We start from the raw sequence: 19,850 nt of genomic DNA, 5'->3' as shown, positions 1-19,850 counted from the left end.
AGGATCTGATGGTTCACAGTATCGAAGGCAGCCGATAGGTCTAGAAGGATGAGAGCAGAGGAGAGAGAGTTAGCTTTAGCAGTGCGGAGCGTCTCCGTGATACAGAGAAGAGCAGTCTCAGTTGAATGACTAGTCTTGAAACCTGACTGATATGGATCAAGAAGGTCATTCTGAGAGAGATAGCGGGAGAGCTGGCCAAGGACGGCACGTTCAAGAGTTTTGGAGAGAAAAGAAAGAAGGGATACTGGTCTGTAGTTGTTGACATCGGAGGGATCGAGTGTAGGTTTTTTCAGAAGGGGTGCAACTCTCGCTCTCTTGAAGACGGAAGGGACGTAGCCAGCGGTCAGGGATGAGTTGATGAGCGAGGTGAGGTAAGGGAGAAGGTCTCCGGAAATGGTCTGGAGAAGAGAGGAGGGGATAGGGTCAAGCGGGCAGGTTGTTGGGCGGCCGGCCGTCACAAGACGCGAGATTTCATCTGGAGAGAGAGGGGAGAAAGAGGTCAGAGCACAGGGTAGGGCAGTGTGAGCAGAACCAGCGGTGTCGTTTGACTTAGCAAACGAGGCTCGGATGTCGTCGACCTTCTTTTCAAAATGGTTGACGAAGTCATCTGCAGAGAGGGAGGGGGAGGGGGGAGGGGGAGGAGGATTCAGGAGGGAGGAGAAGGTTGCAAAGAGCTTCCTAGGGTTAGAGGCAGATGCTTGGAATTTAGAGTGGTAGAAAGTGGCTTTAGCAGCAGAGAGAGAAGAGGAAAATGTAGAGAGGAGGGAGTGAAAGGATGTCAGGTCCGCAGGGAGGCGAGTTTTCCTCCATTTCCGCTCGGCTGCCCGGAGCCCTGTTCTGTGAGCTCGCAATGAGTCGTCGAGCCACGGAGCGGGAGGGGAGGACCGAGCCTGCCTGGAGGATAGGGGACATAGAGAGTCAAAGGATGCAGAAAGGGAGGAGAGGAGGGTTGAGGAGGCAGAATCAGGAGATAGGTTGGATAAGGTTTGAGCAGAGGGAAGAGATGATAGGATGGAAGAGGAGAGAGTAGCGGGGAGAGAGAGCGAAGGTTGGGACGGCGCGATACCATCCGAGTAGGGGCAGTGTGGGAAGTGTTGGATGAGAGCGAGAGGGAAAAGGATACAAGGTAGTGGTCGGAGACTTGGAGGGAGTTGCAATGAGGTTAGTGGAAGAACAGCATCTAGTAAAGATGAGGTCGAGCGTATTTCCTGCCTTGTGAGTAGGGGGAAGGTGAGAGGGTGAGGTCAAAAGAGGAGAGGAGTGGAAAGAAGGAGGCAGAGAGGAATGAGTCAAAGGTAGACGTGGGGAGGTTAAAGTCGCCCAGAACTGTGAGAGGTGAGCCGTCCTCAGGAAAGGAGCTTATCAAGGCATCAAGCTCATTGATGAACTCTCCGAGGGAACCTGGAGGGCGATAAATGATAAGGATGTTAAGCTTGAAAGGGCTGGTAACTGTGACAGCATGGAATTCAAAGGAGGCGATAGACAGATGGGTAAGGGGAGAAAGAGAGAATGACCACTTGGGAGAGATGAGGATCCCGGTGCCACCACCCCGCTGACCAGAAGCTCTCGGGGTGTGCGAGAACACGTGGGCAGACGAAGAGAGAGCAGTAGGAGTAGCAGTGTTGTCTGTGGTGATCCATGTTTCCGTCAGTGCCAAGAAGTCGAGGGACTGGAGGGAGGCATAGGCTGAGATGAACTCTGCCTTGTTGGCCGCAGATCGGCAGTTCCAGAGGCTACCGGAGACCTGGAACTCCACGTGGGTCGTGCGCGCTGGGACCACCAGATTAGGGTGGCCGCGGCCACGCGGTGTGGAGCGTTTGTATGGTCTGTGCAGAGAGGAGAGAACAGGGATAGACAGACACATAGTTGACAGGCTACACAAGAGGCTACGCTAATGCAAAGGAGATTGGAATGACAAGTGGACTACACGTCTCGAGTGTTCAGAAAGTTAAGCTTACGTAGCAAGAATCTTATTGACTAAAATGATTAAAATGATACAGTACTGCTGAAGTAGGCTAGCTGGCAGAGGCTGCGTTGTTGACTATGTAGGCTAGCTGGCATTGGCTGCGTTGTTGACACTACACTAATCAAGTCGTTCCGTTGAGTGTAATAGTTTCTACTGAGCTGCTATTCGGGGCTAGCTGGCTAGCTAGCAGTGTTGATTACGTTACGTTGCGTTAAAAGAACGACAATAGCTGGCTAGCTAACCTAGGAAATCGCTCTAGACTACACAATTATCTTTGATACAAAGACGGCTATGTAGCTAGCTATGTAGCTAGCTACGATCAAACAAATCAAGCCGTTGTACTGTAATGAAATTAAATGAAAAATGTGATACTACCTGTGGAGCGAAGCGAAATGCGACCGGATTGTTGAGTGCAGAAGTTCTGTTCGGTAGACGTTGGCTAGCTGTTGGCTAGCTAGCAGAGTCTCCTACGTTAAGGACGACAAATAGCTGGCTAGCTAACCTCGGTAAATTAAGATAATCACTCTAAAACTACACAATTATCTTGGATACGAAGACAGCAAAGACAACTATGTAGCTAGCTAACACTACACTAATCAAGTCGTTCAGTTGAGTGTAATAGTTGTGCTGCTAATCGGTAGACGGTGGACTAGCTAACGGTGGACGTTAGCTAGCTGGCTAGCTGCAGGGCAGTGTAGACTGCGTTAGGACGACGAAATACGATAATTACGCAATTATCTATGATACAAAGACGGCTATGTAGCTAGCTAAGAAGAAATTGCTAAGATTAGACAAATCAAACCGTTGTACTATAATGAAATGTAATGAAATGTAATACTACCTGCGGACCGAGTGCAGATGCGACCGCTCGCTCCAACCCACCCGTAGCACACCCTGACGAAAAAAGAAATCAGCCAAGCCCTCAGAAAACAAATTGTAGACCTCCACAAGTCTGCTTCATCTTTGGGAGCAATTTCCAAACACCTGAAGGTACCACATTCATCTGTATAAACAATAGTACGCAAGTATAAACACCAAGGAACCATGCAGCTGTCATTCCGCTCAGGAAGGACATGTGCTCTGTCTCCTAGAGATGAACATACTTTGGTGTGAAAGGTGCAAATCAATCCCAGAACAACAGCAAAGGACCTTGTGAAGATGCTGGAGGAAACAGGTACAAAAGTATATATATCCACAGTAAAACGAGTCCTATATCGACCGGTCAGCAAGGAAGAAGCCATTGCTCCAAAACCGCCATAAAAAAAAGCCAGACTATGGTTTGCATCTGCACGTGGGGACAAAGATTTACATTTTTGGAGAAATGTCCTCTGGTCTGACGAAACAAAAATATAACTGTTTGGCCATAATGACCATCATTATGTTTTTAGGAAAAAGGGGGATGCTTGCAAGTCGAAGAACACCATCCCAACCGTGAAGCATGGGGGTGGCAGCATCATGTTGTGGGGGTGCTTTGCTGCAGGAGGGACAGGTGAGCTTCACAAAATAGATGGCATCATGAGGGATATATTGAAGCAACATCTCGAAGCCTTCAGTCATAAAGTTAATGCTTGGTTACAAATGGGTCTTCCAAATGGACAATGACCCCAAGCATACTTCCAAAGTTGTGGCAAAATGGCTTCAGGACAACACAGTCAAGGTATTGGATTGGCCATCACAAAGCCCTGACCTCAATCCCATAGACAATTTGTGGGCATAACTGAAAAAGCATGTGCGATCAAGGAGGCCTACAAACCTGACTCAGTTACACCAGCTCTGTCAGGAGGAATGGGCCAAAATTCATCCAACTTATTGTGGGAATCTTGTGGAAGGCTACCCGAAACGTTTGACCCAAGTTAAACAATTTAAAGGCAATGCCACCAAATACTAATTGAGTGTATGTAAACTTCTGACCCACTGGGAATGTGATGAAATAAATAAATCATTCTCTCTACTATTATTCTGACATTTCACATTCTTAAAATAAAGTGGTGATCCTAACTGACCTAAGACAGGGAATTTTTACTAGGATTAAATGTCAGGAATTGTGAAAAACTGAGTTTAAATATATTTGGCAAAGGTGTATGTAAACTTCTGACTTCAACTGTACCTTTGACTATTGGATGTTCTTATAGGCACTTTTGTTTTGCCAGTCTAATCCCGGGAGTTGATAGGCTTGAAGTCATAAACAGCGATGTGCTTCAAGCGTTGCTAAGAGCTGCTGGCAAAACGTGTAACGGCATTCCTCCTCCTCTTCTGAGAAGCGAGAAGGATCGGAGGACCAAAGCGTAGCGTGGTAAGTGTTCATGATGTAATATTTAATGAAACTAACTGAACACTGAAATACAAACCAATAAAGTGAACGAACGAAAACCGAAACAGTACCGTGTGGACCAAACACTCACACGGAAAACAAACACCCACAACTCAAAAGTCAAACCCAGGCTACCTAAGTATGATTCTCAATCAGAGACAACTAACGACACCTGCCTCTGATTGAGAACCATACTAGGCCGAAATAGAAACCAAACATAGAAAAACAAACATAGACTGCCCACCCCAACTCACGCCCTGACCATACTAAATAAAGACGAAACAAATGAAATAAAGGTCAGAACGTGACAAAATGCAGTAAAGAGCTGTTTGAATGAATGCTTACGAGTCTGCTGCTGCCTACCTCCGCTCAGTCAGACTGCTCTATCAAATATCAAATCATTGACTTAATTCTAATATAATAAACACAGAAATACGAGCCTTTGGTCATTAATTAATATGGTCAAATCCGGAAACCATCATTTCGATAACAAAAAGTTTATTCTTTCAGTGAAATATGGAACCGTTCTGTAATTTATTGAACGGGTGGCAACCCTAAGTCTAAATATTGCTCTTACATTGCACAACCTTCAATGTTATGTCATAATTATATAAAATTCTGGCAAATTAGTTCACAGTTCGCAATGAGCCAGGTGGCCCAAACTGTTGCATATACCCTGACTCTGCTTGCACTGAACGCAAGAGAAGTGACAATATCCCCTAGTTAATATTGCCTACTAACATTAATTTCTTTTCACAAAATAATTTTAAGAAAGGCATTGATGTTTATGGTTAGATACATTTTTTGCAAATGCACTTTTGTTAAATCATCACCTGTTTGGCAAAGTTGAAGTAGGCTGTGATTTGATGATAAATTAACAGGCACCGCATTGACTATATGTAATGTAGGACAAGCCAGTTAACTTAGTAATATCATCAACCATGTGTAATTAACTAGTGATTATGTGAAGATTGGTTGTTTTTTAAAAGATAAGTTTAATGCTAGCTAGCAACTTACCTTGGCTCCTTGCAGCCACAAGATCCTTTTGACACTGCACCCGCACAACAGGTGGTCAGCCTGCCACGCAGTTTCCACGTGGATTGCATTGTAATCGGCTTCCAAAAAGGCTGATTAATCGTTTGATCGCTAGCCCTGACGTATGGTCCTAGGGCTCAAGTCCTCACAGAGAGAGAGAGAGAGAGAGAGAGAGAGAGAGAGAGAGAGAGAGAGAGAGAGTACTTAAATTCACACTGGACATCGGACAAGACAGGAGAAATACTCCAGATATAACAGACTGACCTCAGCCCTCCAACACCTCTGTCTTTCCGACCAACGTTTACTTTACCAGATGAACAAAAAGTTTTAAATTACAGTCAAACAAACATGATAACTTCTGTCCACAGGGAGACCACTTTAATTAGTCGTGACCCCTCGTCCCTTTCGTCAATTGTATAAATCTATTTTAGAAGAAGACGGAATAAAGTGTCTCACAAGATTAAAACCCCTAGGGTTTTCTCAAGTCTACAAGGACTGTTTGGTTTTGCCAAAGAACGTATTGTTCCTACTCGATCACGTGTAATGTGATTCGGGCCTTCAGAAATCCAAACCCCCAAATATGTTATCTCTTGTTCTATGCTGCCTTGTGACCCTGCTCTACCAAATAGTTTACTAATGTGGCATATGAGTTTCTTTATCTTTTCATGCTAATAATCAGTAACATGGGTAGTAGTCATATCGCTTTCGATTCTTCCTGTGTCCCCAATAAATATAATACTTTCCTGTTATACATTTTGCCAATATTGCCCCTACACTCACTTTTCCGTATTTTTCCGCTACCCCCTCAATATCCATTTTGATAGCAGGTTTAAAACCTGCAATCAAAACATACGTACACATTTGATCAATATCCTCACATACCCAAGCTGTGTACAAATACCCAAACTAATATACTATATAACAGATACTCAATGAGTATATACTTCATAATATATACTATTAGTTCATTTTAGTATACTGTAAAGAAACGGTAACCTTTCAGCTGAGCTTTGCATGTCTACCCGGAAGTTGATGCTGCTGCTATATGCAGCCTCTTGCTAGCTTGTTAACAAATTACTACAACTTCGGGTGTTTGAAAATTCAGACGGTTCAGAGTGTACACTGGCCACTCTGGCCGAGGAGCAGGGTTGATCTGAGAATGACGTGAATAATCAAGTCAATAAACGTTGGGTAGTTAGATTGCATAGAGTAAATATACAGGCAAGTTTGATGTATTAGTAGCCAACTAATGTTATGTAGCTAGCTAACATATAATACTGCTATAATGATATGCTATGCGGTTCATAAAGTTAGTGTAACTAACAAATTGTCATAATTAGTTGAAACAATGAATTTGTATCGGCTCTCGCATATTTCCAGTCAGCGGGGAAATGCTGCCAAATTTATCCATGATTGGATTTTTTCATATTTGAGCCGAATTGATAGAATACTTTTGCGCTTCTTTTAGTACATCTATGGCTTTGCTACAGTTGACCTCTTCCTGACCGTGGTCAGAGTGTTTAGATTTACTCACTCACGGCTCTAATATATGCCAATTTAACAATTTTCCATGGTTGTGATACCCACTTCCCCAGAGAGTAGTTGTGGTATTTGAGCCTTTTAATTGGTAAAGGTTTTGATACCTTGTATTATAACCAATCCTGGAATGTCTGCCAATTTACTACTGGAGAATATGTGTTCCTTTATTCAATCACACAGTGCAGCCAGTCGAGCTGATAGGGTCCTTCGTCCGTCCATAATATAAATCTCTCATCAATACACACACTCAGGAAACAAAAACAAACACACAAAATGAATAGTATTTGGTTAGGAACGTCATTCATTTCTTATAATTTGAAAAGAGTAAATTCTTCTCCATCAGAATACTTTTGAATTAATCTATGTTATTTTAAATGTTGTACCCATATGGTAGTTCCTCCAATGCACGTTTCCGTGTAGGGTTTACATTTATATCTAGTTTCCCAATCATAACCAACTGTTTAGCAGTACAATACATTTTCTTGTAGAATGTTTTTTTAAATTTCACATATATATATATCAAATCTGCAGGAATATTTATGTTTGTCTATCTCAGGATTGTGCCCTGGAATCACATGACTCGTAGTTGTATCATATCATCCCATGGCCGCTTCTCTGCTTCAACAAAGTATCACAACCCCTGTCTCTAACCAGAATACTTCTCGAAAGATCCCAATCAGAAATGTCCCCTGCTCCTACAGAGTCACGCTGCTTCAAAAGGATGTTTGCCCTATAATTACTTCTAGGACATCCCCTATTCAGAAATAACTCTACAACAATAACATTTCTAAATGGGGGTGTTTTTGCTACAAAAAAATACATAATGTGCACAACCTGTTCTTAGAACAGGATTTTCTATAATGTTTAAAAGAAAATCAGTTTCATCCGTATGTCATGCCCTGGCCATAGAGAGATTTGTATTCTCTATTTTGGTTAGGCCAGGGTGTGACTAGGGTGGGCATTCTATGTTCATTTTCAATGTTTTGGATTTCTGTGTTTGGCCGGGTGTCACGACTCCTACCGAAGGTGGCTCCCCTTCCTGTTCGGGTGGCGCTCGGCGGTCGTCGTCACCGGCCTACTAGCTACCACTGATCCCTTTTCTTCCCCTTTTTCTGTTTATTAGTTGCACCTGTGTTTAGTTTAGGATAATTGGTTGGGCTTTATTTACCAGCCGGCCCACCTGCTGGTTGTGCGGGTTTATTTTCAGTGTACGGTTGTACACGACTGTAGGTCACGGTTGTCCGTGTGTGTGTATTTTGCTGAACTGTTCAGTTCCCCGTGTTTGGGGCGTTTGTTTGGGTTGGCGTCGTTTCACCGTTGTGGTGTATTAAAAGTAGCGCTACCCTGAACTCTGCTTCCTGTGCCTGACTTCTTTCTCCACTACACCCCGGGCGTTACACCAGGTGTGGTTCTCAATCAGAGGCAGCTGTCTATCGTTGTCTCTGATTGACAATCATACTTAGGTAGCCTTTTCCCACCTGTGTGGTGTGGGTAGTTATTTTCTGTTTAGTGTTTGTTTCACCTGACAGAACTGTTTCGGTTGTTCTCTTTGTTCTTTTGGTTATTCAATGTTCAGTTAAATAAACAAGATGAACACTTACCACGCTGCACCTTGGTCCTCACCTTCTTCCACCAACGGCCGTTACACCGTAATTTATTGTCTGTTCAGAATTGCGTATCCACTCACTAAACCACGCCTAATGCAGCTCCTGCGCACACAGTTTAACATCAGTCTCCTCGGGAGCAAATCCCATCCTCGTCACCAAATTGTGGTAGCAATTCTATAGGAAGAGAGAGACTGCAGATTCTTTCAAACCAAAATTGTAAAACATTTTTGAAAATGAAGCAACCAACCTTCACCAAGAATGTTTCAGAGTTGAAACCTTCACAAACATATTCAGGTCTCTGATGTTATAGAAAAATACATCATGTTTTATACATGGCAGTCAGCAGACAGTATATAAAAGGCAATTCGTTGTCTGTGCAGATTTAAGATAGCACGAGGCCAGTTTGTATCAGGTTAAAAAAAACACTAGCATATAACAAGAGACAATTCTTTAAACAGTAAAACACGGGATAGCATGACTATTATGTAATTTTTCACGACAAAATAAAGCCCAACCAAAGGGAACATTCCTTTTGTCTGTTTCACATATCCTTTACAAAGTGAAATTGTCAAGTCTCACAATAATGATACATTCCTTCACGTAGTCTGGACTGAGAGGTGAGGTTAATGTTTCACTGTACTCACTGATGTTCACTGGTGCGTTCTGAGCCCTCTTCTGTACTCCCTGTTCACCCCGACTGCGTGGCCACGCACGCCTCTAACTCAATCATCAAGTTTGCGGACGACACAACAGTGGTAGGCTTGATTACCAACAACGACGAGACGGCCTACAGGGAGGAGGTGAGGGCCCTCGGAGTGTGGTGTCAGGAAAATAACCTCACACTCAACGTCAACAAAACTAAGGAGATGATTGTGGACTTCAGGAAACAGCAGAGGGAACACCCCCCTATCCACATCGATGGAACAGTAGTGGAGAGGGTAGCAAGTTTTAAGTTCCTCGGCATACACATCACAGACAAACTGAATTGGTCCACCCACACAGACAGCATCGTGAAGAAGGCGCAGCAGCGCCTCTTCAACCTCAGGAGGCTGAAGAAATTTGGCTTGTCACCAAAAGCACTCACAAACTTCTACAGATGCACAATCGAGAGCATCTTGGCGGGCTGTATCACCGCCTGGTACGGCAACTGCTCCGCCCACAACAGTAAGGCTCTCCAGAGGGTAGTGAGGTCTGCACAACGCATCACCGGGGGCAAACTACCTGCCCTCCAGGACACCTACACCACCCAATGTTACAGGAAGGCCATAAAGATCATCAAGGACAACAACCACCCGAGCCACTGCCTGTTCACCCCGCTATCATCCAGAAGGCGAGGTCAGTACAGGTGCATCAAAGCTGGGACCGAGAGACTGAAAAACAGCTTCTATCTCAAGGCCATCAGACTGTTAAACAGCCACCACTAACATTGAGTGGCTGCTGCCAACACACTGACTCAACTCCAGCCACTTTAATCATGGGAATTTATGGGAAATTATGTCAAATATATCACTAGCCACTTTAAACAATGCTACCTAATATAATGTTTACATACCCTACATTATTCATCTCATATGTATACGTATATACTGTACTCTATATCATCTACTGCATCTTTATGTAATACATGTATCACTAGCCACTTTAACTATGCCACTTTGTTTACATACTCATCTCATATGTATATACTGTACTCGATACCATCTACTGTATCTTGCCTATGCCGCTCTGTACCATCACTCATTCATATATCTTTATGTACATATTCTTTATCCCCTTACACTTGTGTGTATAAGACAGTAGTTTTGGAATTGTTAGTTAGATTACTTGTTGGTTATTACTGCATTGTCGGAACTAGAAGCACAAGCATTTCGCTACACTCGCATTAACATCTGCTAACCATGTGTATGTGACAAATAAAATTTGATTAGATTAGATTTGTTCAACAGGCCATACTCTTCCAGTGTAGGAAATGTTCATATTAATATGTAATATATTAGATGAGAAAGTTCGCCTTTCTGATGTTTGTTGGCCTTTTGTTTGTCTGTGTATTTGGAGGGAACTGGCAGTTTCCTAAGTCAAGCAAAGTTATCATCTTCTCTGGGTCAATACAGTTTAGGCCCATTTAAGAAAGCAAATAATGACTGGGGTTCAAGCCAAAACATTTAAAGGTCATTTCCATTTGAGCCAACATCTGCGGCGTTTACCTCGAATGCGATCTCAGCGAACACGGTAACATTGCCTTTAAAAGCTGTATTTGAGCGCGATCAAATGGAATCCCGGTCAACTGTCTTATCTTGTCAATGTGACCTGTATTACTTTGGAATAGGGAAGTGAAGAGCTGCAGTGAAGAGTGAACATATTTGACGACACATGAGTAACCTAAATGGACAAACTATTGACTGCTGTACGTAACCATATCCCTTTATAAACGATCAATCTAATGTCTTTCCCCCTATCTCTTTGTGTCTCCACCTCAGTGGCCTCATCAATGACTATGCTGAAGCTGAAGCTTCTGTGTAAGTTCTGTGACGTTGAGTCTACCAGCTGTACGGGCACAGGGAACTGTATGACAGACTGTAGCATCACATCCATCTGCCCCCATCCAGAGGACGTGTGTGTCAGCATCTGGTGAGTGACTACAGCACCCCTCATCATCTCTCGTTGGGAGTTGGAATGACCTTTAAACTTGACCTTAGGAGAGAATGCTGGGTAGTGGGTACAGTGACACACTAGGAGCATGTTAATGTGTGACAGAGCAGAAATTAATCATCTTGTTTGGTGATTTGTAATTTAAATACGACTTTTGCTGTGAACAAGGTTTATTTAAGTAGCTGAACCCAAAAGTGCCCCATCCACTAATCCCACTAAAGAAAGGGGAGAACTAGATTTGGCCTCCTGTTCGAAGCTGAAGGCAATGCCACATTATCTCATTATATTTATAGCATTCAGAGCTGAAGTCAGCTGAACTCCTAATGCCATGTTCACAGGAACACCTCTTAAAAAGGCTTTCACGACATACACTCCACACCACCCAGCAGGAGACCTGAGTATCCCATTTGTAGGTCCATTTGTGCACCTTCAGTATTATTCACTGCACGTGTACGGCGGTATTTTGTAACTGGGGGATACATTCTGTACAACCTAACCTGACCTCTGTATCAAATCATTACCATAATGCTTAGACTGTGTTTTGTTAGTTTTCAAAAAGTTACTTTCCCTTTTATTACTGTATTTATCACTAGCTTAAATTTTCTCTCTGTTTGTCAAAAATGAATTGGAGTGGAACTAATGCTCCTGTTGTCTTGTTTCCAGGAGGAAGAAAGACAACAATGTCACCATAGACACGATATGCCACAACCCAGCCCATAAGCTGCATGGTCTGGTGCTGGAGGACTATAACAACAGCAAGTGTGAGATGAGGGAGAGGAATGACATAGGCTCCTAGTTCTTCATCTGCTCCTGCTCCGAGGACGAGTGCAACGACCACCTTTTCTTCCCCCCCTGTGAGTCCCTCTGTAGTGCTATGTCACCTGCTATGTAGTGCAATGTCACCTGTTATGTCATCCTCAAGGTTGCCTTTTGTAGGCATTATGATTGGTCATGCGAGTGCAACAACCGTGTCTTCTTCACCTTTATAGGGCGGCAGGTAGCCTCGTGGTTAGAATGTTGGACCAGTAACCGAAAGGTTTCTAGATCGTATCCCCAAGCTGACAAGGTAAAAATCTGTCGTTCTGCCCCTGAACAAGGCAGTTAACCCACTGTTCCTAGGCTGTCATTGTAAATAAGAATTTGTTATTAACTGACTTGCCTAGTTAAAAAAATAAAACCTTTTGTGATACTATGTCACCTGTTATGTCATGGCTGATTGTGTTATGTAGGCTAGCTATGACAATTGGTCATATAGTTTACCAACACTTTTGACGTAACTCACACGTTCTTCAACCATATATTGTAATAAACGCTTATGCAATTCCTTATTAGGTTGTCAAGTAAGGTGTCACACATGAATGCTAACATTTGTTTACTGTTGTACACCCTCCAAATATATATATATATGTTTTACCTTTATTTAACTAGGCAAGTCAGTTAACTAGGCAAGTCAGTCATTTTCAATGACGGCCTAGGAACAGTGGGTTAACTGCCTTGTTCAGGGGCAGAACGACAGATTTTTACCTTGTCAGCTCGGGGATTCGATCTTGCAACCTTTGGGTACAAGATTGCAAACAGGTTTTACATCGCAGAGGCATTTTGACTGTAGTGTTTCGTTATAGTCTTGGTCCTAGAATCAAATGTATTTTCTTATTCCAAGTAAAGTAACACAGGATGGTCAAAATGCTTCTGGACGTTGTCTTAAAGTGTATTTTCTTAGTCTAAGTAAAGTGACAAAGGATGGTTATAATGCTTCATGACAGTGTCATAAAGTGTATTTTCTTAGTCTAAGTAAAGTGACAAAGGATGGTTATAATGCTTCTGGACGTTGTCTTAAAGTGTATTTTCTTAGTCTAAGTAAAGTGACAAAGGATGGTTATAATGCTTCATGACAGTGTCATAAAGTGTATTTTCTTAGTCTAAGTGAAGTGACAAAGGATGGTTATAATGCTTCATGACAGTGTCATAAAGTGTATTTTCTTAGTCTAAGTGAAGTGACAAAGGATGGTTATAATGCTTCATGACAGTGTCATAAAGTGTATTTTCTTAGTCTAAGTAAAGTAACACAGGATGGTTATAATGCTTCTGGACGTTGTCTTAAAGTGTATTTTCTTAGTCTAAGTAAAGTGACAAAGGATGGTTATAATGCTTCATGACAGTGTCATCAAGTGTATTTAAAATATGATTTAAAAAAACATGACTGGCAGTGAAACAACTAATTTCAATAAATGTAGGTGTCATAACCAGCCATAAAACAACACAATATATGTCACAGCAGGTCTTAATATATGGGTAATGACAGTGTAATGACCATATTATGACAGGTTATGACAAGTTATGTCATCTGTTAGGACATATTCTGGCATGGTTCTGACCATGTCATACCGTGTTATGACACTGTGTGTCAAGTAAAGTGTTACCTATATTGTTATCTGTTGCTGTATTTGCATAGCTTAATCACATATGCATTTTGCTTGCTGCCGATGTTTAATAATTGTATATTCATATTGCAATTTATTAATATTGTAACCTAATTATGCTTTCATGTAATATCATGATTGTTATTATTGACTATTTCTCTGTCTCCCTGCAGATTTTTTTTTATATACCAACTATGTTACCCATCGGTTGGCCAGTCCTTAACCAAAGCCAATCAAGACAAGAATCACAGACTAATGTCAACTCAACTGTCAATCATATCAACTGTACTGTGATTCCATCTGAACAACTTAGCATGCCATGTACCATCATCTGAATATAAAGACTCAGGTCAGATGCATTCGCATGATGGATGACTGGTGGATTGTGTTGAGCCGTGGAGTGAAAATTTGTACACGTTTTGTATGTGCTACTGCTAACATTGGCAGTCGCGGCCTGTATTGTTTTTCCATGAATGTGAAATATAATGCCATATTTCCATTCATTTGGAAGACTACTAATATAATAAATACTGTACCTCACAGATCTTGGAACTGTCTTACTTTGTAGATATAGAAAATGCGAAAGACCTGTAAATGTTTTGTTGTCATTTGACCAGTTGCAAAGAAAAGAGAAAGCATTTCAAGCTTCAAATCATGTCTTGAAAAAGTCATTTTGTCCCCAATAATTATTATCCTGGACAAAAAAAATTAAATAGTATTTTCACAAAACAATATTTTCTCTTGTTCTTTGTTTGAGCATTATACTGAGCATTGGACCTATTGGAATTACCAATGAGGAGTTAATCAGTAATTACAGTATTTGGAAACTCCAGAAGAAGGGTTCTAATTCTGCACTAGACAAGACTCGAAACACCATCATCGTGTTTAGGAGCTTTAGAGAGTGTAAACAACACTAAAAGAGAAGATATTTAATTCTGCACTACACGGGACTCAAAACACCATAATAGTGTTTTCAACCTTTTCTGGGTTAGTGCTCCAAGTCTCTGGCAAGGTGTTGCACAACACTTGATTAAGTGGCGTTACAACATACCACGTCATGTTTCAGAATACCTCAGGATGAATGTTTCAGTACACCTTTAAAGAGAAAATGTAACAAAATGTCAATGTCGTATTCATCATCTCCAGCACCACCCAAACATCAACATGTGTGAAAATTGTGTTTGTGTGTTTTGTAGTAAAAAAGAGGAAGATAAGTGTTTCCAAGAAATCATCAGTATGCATTGTGTGATTTTAACCAAATATGTGTAGGCATTGCCTACTAATTGCCTCATTGTCTATTAATTGGTTGATGGTGTCATTGGAAACACTTATCTTCCTCTATATTTTTCACTACAAAACAGAAACATTTTCACATATGTTGATGTTGGGGTGGTGCTGGAGATTATGAAAATGTTGAAATGTCCCTTTAAATCTGTCCCAATACCCTCACACCCATGTGTTTCAATACTCCAGCAAAGTTAAGGTTCTGTCTCCTTTAAGGTGGTGGCAGCTCAGTTGCCACTAGTTTTAGTATTTTAAAGCACTTAATTTTAACTGTGTTTGTCTAAGGGGCAAACCTCCAGGAGGTTAGTTATTCTCACTAAGATATCATATTAACATTGCCTAAGTCGTTACAAAATGTATACATTTGCTGGAAATTTGCTTTAAAACTGTAAACAATTCTCTCCACCCAATGGCATAATGGGTATAATTGTAAGAAATGTGCTGTAAAACTGCACATTTCTTCTCTATGCCCATTGCAAAATGAGTAAAATTGCAGGAAATGTGTTATGAAATTGCAAAGTTTTCTCTCCGTCATTGGCAAAATGTGTAGAAATGTAGAAAACTTGCTTTAAAACTACAACATTTTCTCTACGCCCCATGGCAAAATGTATAGAATTTCAGGAAATTAACATAAAAAAATGTCCGTCAAGAGGTGGCCACTGAAATGTTTTGCAGATCTTGCTTAGGGCACCCAAAAGGCTAGAGCCGGCCTTGTGGAAGCGAGTGCTACGTGCATGTGTGGTGTATGTGTAAGTGTGTGTGTGTCTGTGTGTGTATGTCATATTTTTAACACAGTATACACGCTCATACACATGCACACATATGCATGCACGTGTAACGACGAGGCCGACGCACCTGCCCATAGGTGCCCTATGGCCCCTACTATATCCAGCCCTGTTGGCCCTGCAACCATTTTTTTTACGTCGCACAATTGGCCCAGCGTCGTCCGGGTTTGGCCGGGGTAGGCTGTCATTGTAAATAAGAATTTGTTCTTAACTGACTTGCCTAGTGAAAGAAAGTTTCAATTAAAAATGAAAATAAATAAAAACTAATGCATGTTCACACACACACAAACGCACACAGACAAAAACAGACACTTGCCACAAAACGTAAAGGTTTGCACACTATAAACAAATCATATTTTATACAGGAAATCTCCTCAATGGGATAAACACAGAAAAATAACTATTATGAGTATATTATGTGACTTTTATAGCACTGCAATGAAAGGCAGCCATACCTTATTGTGTAGAGAGATAGAGACGACATCTGTAGAGAGTTCATAAGGTCAGGTCTGAAGCCTGACATCATGGCTTGAGTATTCCAAGCGAAAACATATGCTGGCGAAGCCCAGTAATAAACCAGTAATTTATGGGTGTTAACAGTGGACTTAACCCCTGAGTACCACCCATCAAACCAACACAGGGGAACATCAAGGAGCACTCACCCAGCCACTCACCACCTCTAACTGTCCCCCCTCTGATGAATAATAGCTTTCCTCAGGAAGAGAGATATGCAGGAGGGGGACAATGTATCAGGGGTCCATGTGAAAAAGTGCTAGTAAAGCAAGTAAAGAAGTTATGTAATGTTGTCATTCATTTGCTGACAGACACAGCTGTATTTTGGCTGATCAATCATTTGTGTGTTATGGTAAATGGCACAGTGAAGGGTGTAAAAACGTCAAGAATGTTGCAGAATTGTAAGTAGAGAGGTGTTAAATTCTTATGTTTTGTTTGGATGTGTACTTATCCTAACTTCTTTTGAAGTCATTGCCATCTATTTTGGAGCGTGTCATTTCAAGTTTTGCCTTGCTATAGGTTTTGTGGCCATAATAACATGTTTCAAGACCAGTGAGCCACAAGCCCAGAAGTTCAGAAGTAGCCCAGAGAAGAAGAAAAAAACAGTCCTGCCCTTTCTGAAGATTTCCTGTTTCATGAAAAGTGCACACATACTGTCTGACTCATATACGGCAAGTTCTGCCTGCACTATTTACTTTTCTAACCGGACGCTGCTTGAGAGACGCATGAGAGCAACAGGCAGACCCGAAGAAACCCCCCCGAAGAACGTCTCGAATTAAAGTCTGGATATTTACTTTTATCAAGGCTTTAGTAAATGAAAAGAAGAGGAGTTTATAGTCCGTTTCTAAATGGAGCTACTTCGTTTTTCCGCTTTCTGGTGGGGAACGATAATGTTTGGTAGTATTCTGCTAGAACAGAAAAGTGAGTTTTACGTTAATTTTTAAAAAGTAACCTATGAATGTTGGTGGTTGGTTAGTGTTATCGAGGTAATCAAGTAATTATTGAAACATTTATGAGGTTGTTGTAACGAACGTTGACACACGTTTCTTCAAAATTGTCATTCAGTTTTTTTGTAGCAGGTGGTCAAACATAATCCAGCCATAAAACTATACATTTTAGTGGAAGGCGACATTTTCAGCTCATTTGAGCTAAAACTCGCAAATATATTAGCTGGTGTTACTGCAATTTGTATGCATAGAAGTATGTAATGTATACAAACTACGCAGTCAGTGTTGTTCAATATCAGGAATTCAGGAACGGTGGTACGTTTATACCCAAATCCTCATTTTTGTACTAAAGTGGGGTTGGAATGTATGAACATAATGTCTATGTTCAATGATTCAAGTGAGCACTGTTATTTTCCAAGAGGAACTCACATCAGAAAAGCATTTGAGTGTGTAGAATGATGTTTTTGTAAAGAGGAAGTAGGTACAGTATATGTTGTGTGTTGAAGGGGTTGCTTAACACAGTGGGAGGAGGTTTAGCTACACCACCTGTTGCAGGAGAAAACATGCATGGTCGTCCGACCAATGGGACTTTTCATTCTGATGTGCGTTGTTGACACTGGATGTTGGAATTATATTTGGTCTATCATTTGCAAGGTAGACATATCAGAAATTGCCATCTATTTGCCTCTGTCTCCAACTCCAAACATGTCCCAATGGTACCAAACAGCGTTGGTTTCTTATAATCCTCTCTCCCCCACATCTGCAATTATATTTTGCCCTGGGTGACAATTACCAGCATTCATCCACACCATAGCCCGCCTCCTTGGGCTTAAATAACATACACTTTGAGAGGAGTTTTTCTAATGATATAATTACTCCTAACTCTACCACCTCTCACTCTACTACCAGCTCTCAGCCCAAGTTCATTCTTAGCTGTTCTGTTATAACTCTATAACACACTACAAACCACTTCAGGCCAAATTCAAAATTGTACTCCTCTGCAGAACTGAACTGTAATGCCTTTATTTGTATGCTTAAGATTAAGCAAGTCAGACATGTACACTGCACCCTAGAAATAGCAATAACAGAATATAGCCTAGTATCCCTCTGCAATATCCTGACACCATGTTTACTTCACTGGCTGTACTGCCTTATGAATGCTGCCAGCTGCAGTGGATGTGGCTTCTCTAGATCTGCTCCAGTTACCCTGGTTTTCAGACTTGCAGGTTGTATGATCTGCTCCAGTTACCCTGGTTTTCAGACTTGCAGGTTGTATGATCTGCTCCAGTTACCCTGGTTTTCAGACTTGCAGGTTGTATGATCTGCTCCAGTTACCCTGGTTTTCAGACTTGCAGGTTGAATGATCTGCTCCAGTTACCCTGGTTTTCAGACTTGCAGGTTAAATGATCTGCTCCAGTTACTCTGGTTTTCAGACTTGCTTGTTGAATGATCTGCTCCAGTTACCCTGGTTTTCAGACTTGCAGGTTGAATGATCTGCTCCAGTTACCCTGGTTTTCAGACTTGCAGGTTGAATGATCTGCTCCAGTTACCCTGGTTTTCAGACTTGCAGGTTGAATGATCTGCTCCAGTTACCCTGGTTTTCAGACTTGCAGGTTGTATGATCTGCTCCAGTTACCCTGGTTTTCAGACTTGCAGGTTGTATTTCTGTTGCTTTAAGCCGCAGCTCTACTCCACCCTGCAGATTGGGAACAGCTACAGTAGGTGTTTTGTCCTGGTACAGGAGTACAACATTCTCTCCTAAGTCAGTAGCCTTGATATTCTCTGGCATAGAGTAATACAGTATACTACTGCACTGTGAGGAGGTTGGAGGGAAGAGAACCGTATTTGCTCTCTCTCCTACATTTACATTTAAGTCATTTAGCAGACGCTCTTATCCAGAGCGACTTACAAATTGGTGCTTTCACCTTATGACATCCAGTGGAACAGCCACTTTACAATAGTGCATCTAAGTCTTTTAAGGGGGTGAGAAGGATTACTTTATCCATTGAATGATCTGCTCCAGTTACCCTGGTTTTCTACCGAGGAGAGAGAGAGAAGGTTGATTATTTTAACATGGTTGGTCACGTGACCTGACAAAGTGGCTCTATCAGGTTCACCCCCTGCCAGCCGGTCAAACACAGCGGAGACCCAAGCACGTCCCAAATGGTGCCCTATTCTCTATATAGCAAACTAATTTTGACCATTGCCTGCTCAAAATTAGTGCTTTATATGGGTAATAAGCTGTCGTTTTGAACACAGACCCAATCCTCACCCATTTCGCTTGGCTGAACTTAGCTCTCGGCGACTGGAAATCTTCAAGAGGAAATCCCCGAGCTGCACATGCAGACAGGCCTAGATGACGGTCAATAATGCATTTTCACTATCGGTTGTGTCACGAGGACGCTGCTGATGCAAGTAAAAGTTTGAGCTTTCTCTTCCTATTTGTGCAGTCTATCATACTTATACTTTTGGTTATGTGGTAGTGACGTCATTCAGTGTGTAAGATCTCTCCCTCCGTCTCTTTTCACTTCATTTCACCTCATCTCTGTTTTAACAATTAGGAGCATCTGATTTTGGTCCGTTTCTGGGTTTATACATGCTAAAGACACTCCATAAAGGTCTGGAAGGAGAGCAAATGGAGGGAAAAAAAGGGAGTGATCTGGCAGTTGGGTGCAACATCTTTCTCTTGCTCTTGCATTTTCTTTCTCTCTTGCTCTCACTTTCCAACCCCTCGGTGAGAAAGTCCTGAAGATTGTTGGATCCTTCCTACCTTACCAAAGTGGACTGTTTTGGG

The 19,850-nt window shown here is 41.8% G+C and overlaps 2 protein-coding genes across 2 annotated transcripts in view; both read left to right on the top strand.

Moving 5' to 3' along the window:
* The window catches only part of LOC115131755 (TGF-beta receptor type-2-like), a 32,374-nt gene extending 18,305 nt beyond the window's left edge, over nt 1-14,069 (top strand). The window contains exons 2-4 of the mRNA XM_065020537.1: nt 10,936-11,086; nt 11,771-11,961; nt 13,701-14,069. Of these exons, the coding sequence (XP_064876609.1) occupies nt 10,947-11,086; nt 11,771-11,903 (273 nt within the window). The 5' untranslated portion in view covers nt 10,936-10,946 and the 3' untranslated portion in view covers nt 11,904-11,961; nt 13,701-14,069. The remainder of the gene's footprint in view (nt 1-10,935; nt 11,087-11,770; nt 11,962-13,700) is intronic.
* A 2,675-nt stretch (nt 14,070-16,744) lies between these two features.
* The window catches only part of LOC115131753 (TGF-beta receptor type-2-like), a 29,299-nt gene continuing 26,193 nt past the window's right edge, over nt 16,745-19,850 (top strand). The window contains exon 1 of the mRNA XM_029663708.2: nt 16,745-17,030. Within this exon, the coding sequence (XP_029519568.1) occupies nt 16,958-17,030 (73 nt within the window). The 5' untranslated portion in view covers nt 16,745-16,957. The remainder of the gene's footprint in view (nt 17,031-19,850) is intronic.

This window comes from Oncorhynchus nerka, linkage group LG7 (assembly GCF_034236695.1).
Source record: "Oncorhynchus nerka isolate Pitt River linkage group LG7, Oner_Uvic_2.0, whole genome shotgun sequence".
NCBI lineage: Eukaryota > Metazoa > Chordata > Actinopteri > Salmoniformes > Salmonidae > Oncorhynchus > Oncorhynchus nerka.
The sequence above is the reverse complement of the archived record's forward strand: the minus strand, read 5'-3'. Positions and strand labels throughout refer to the sequence as shown.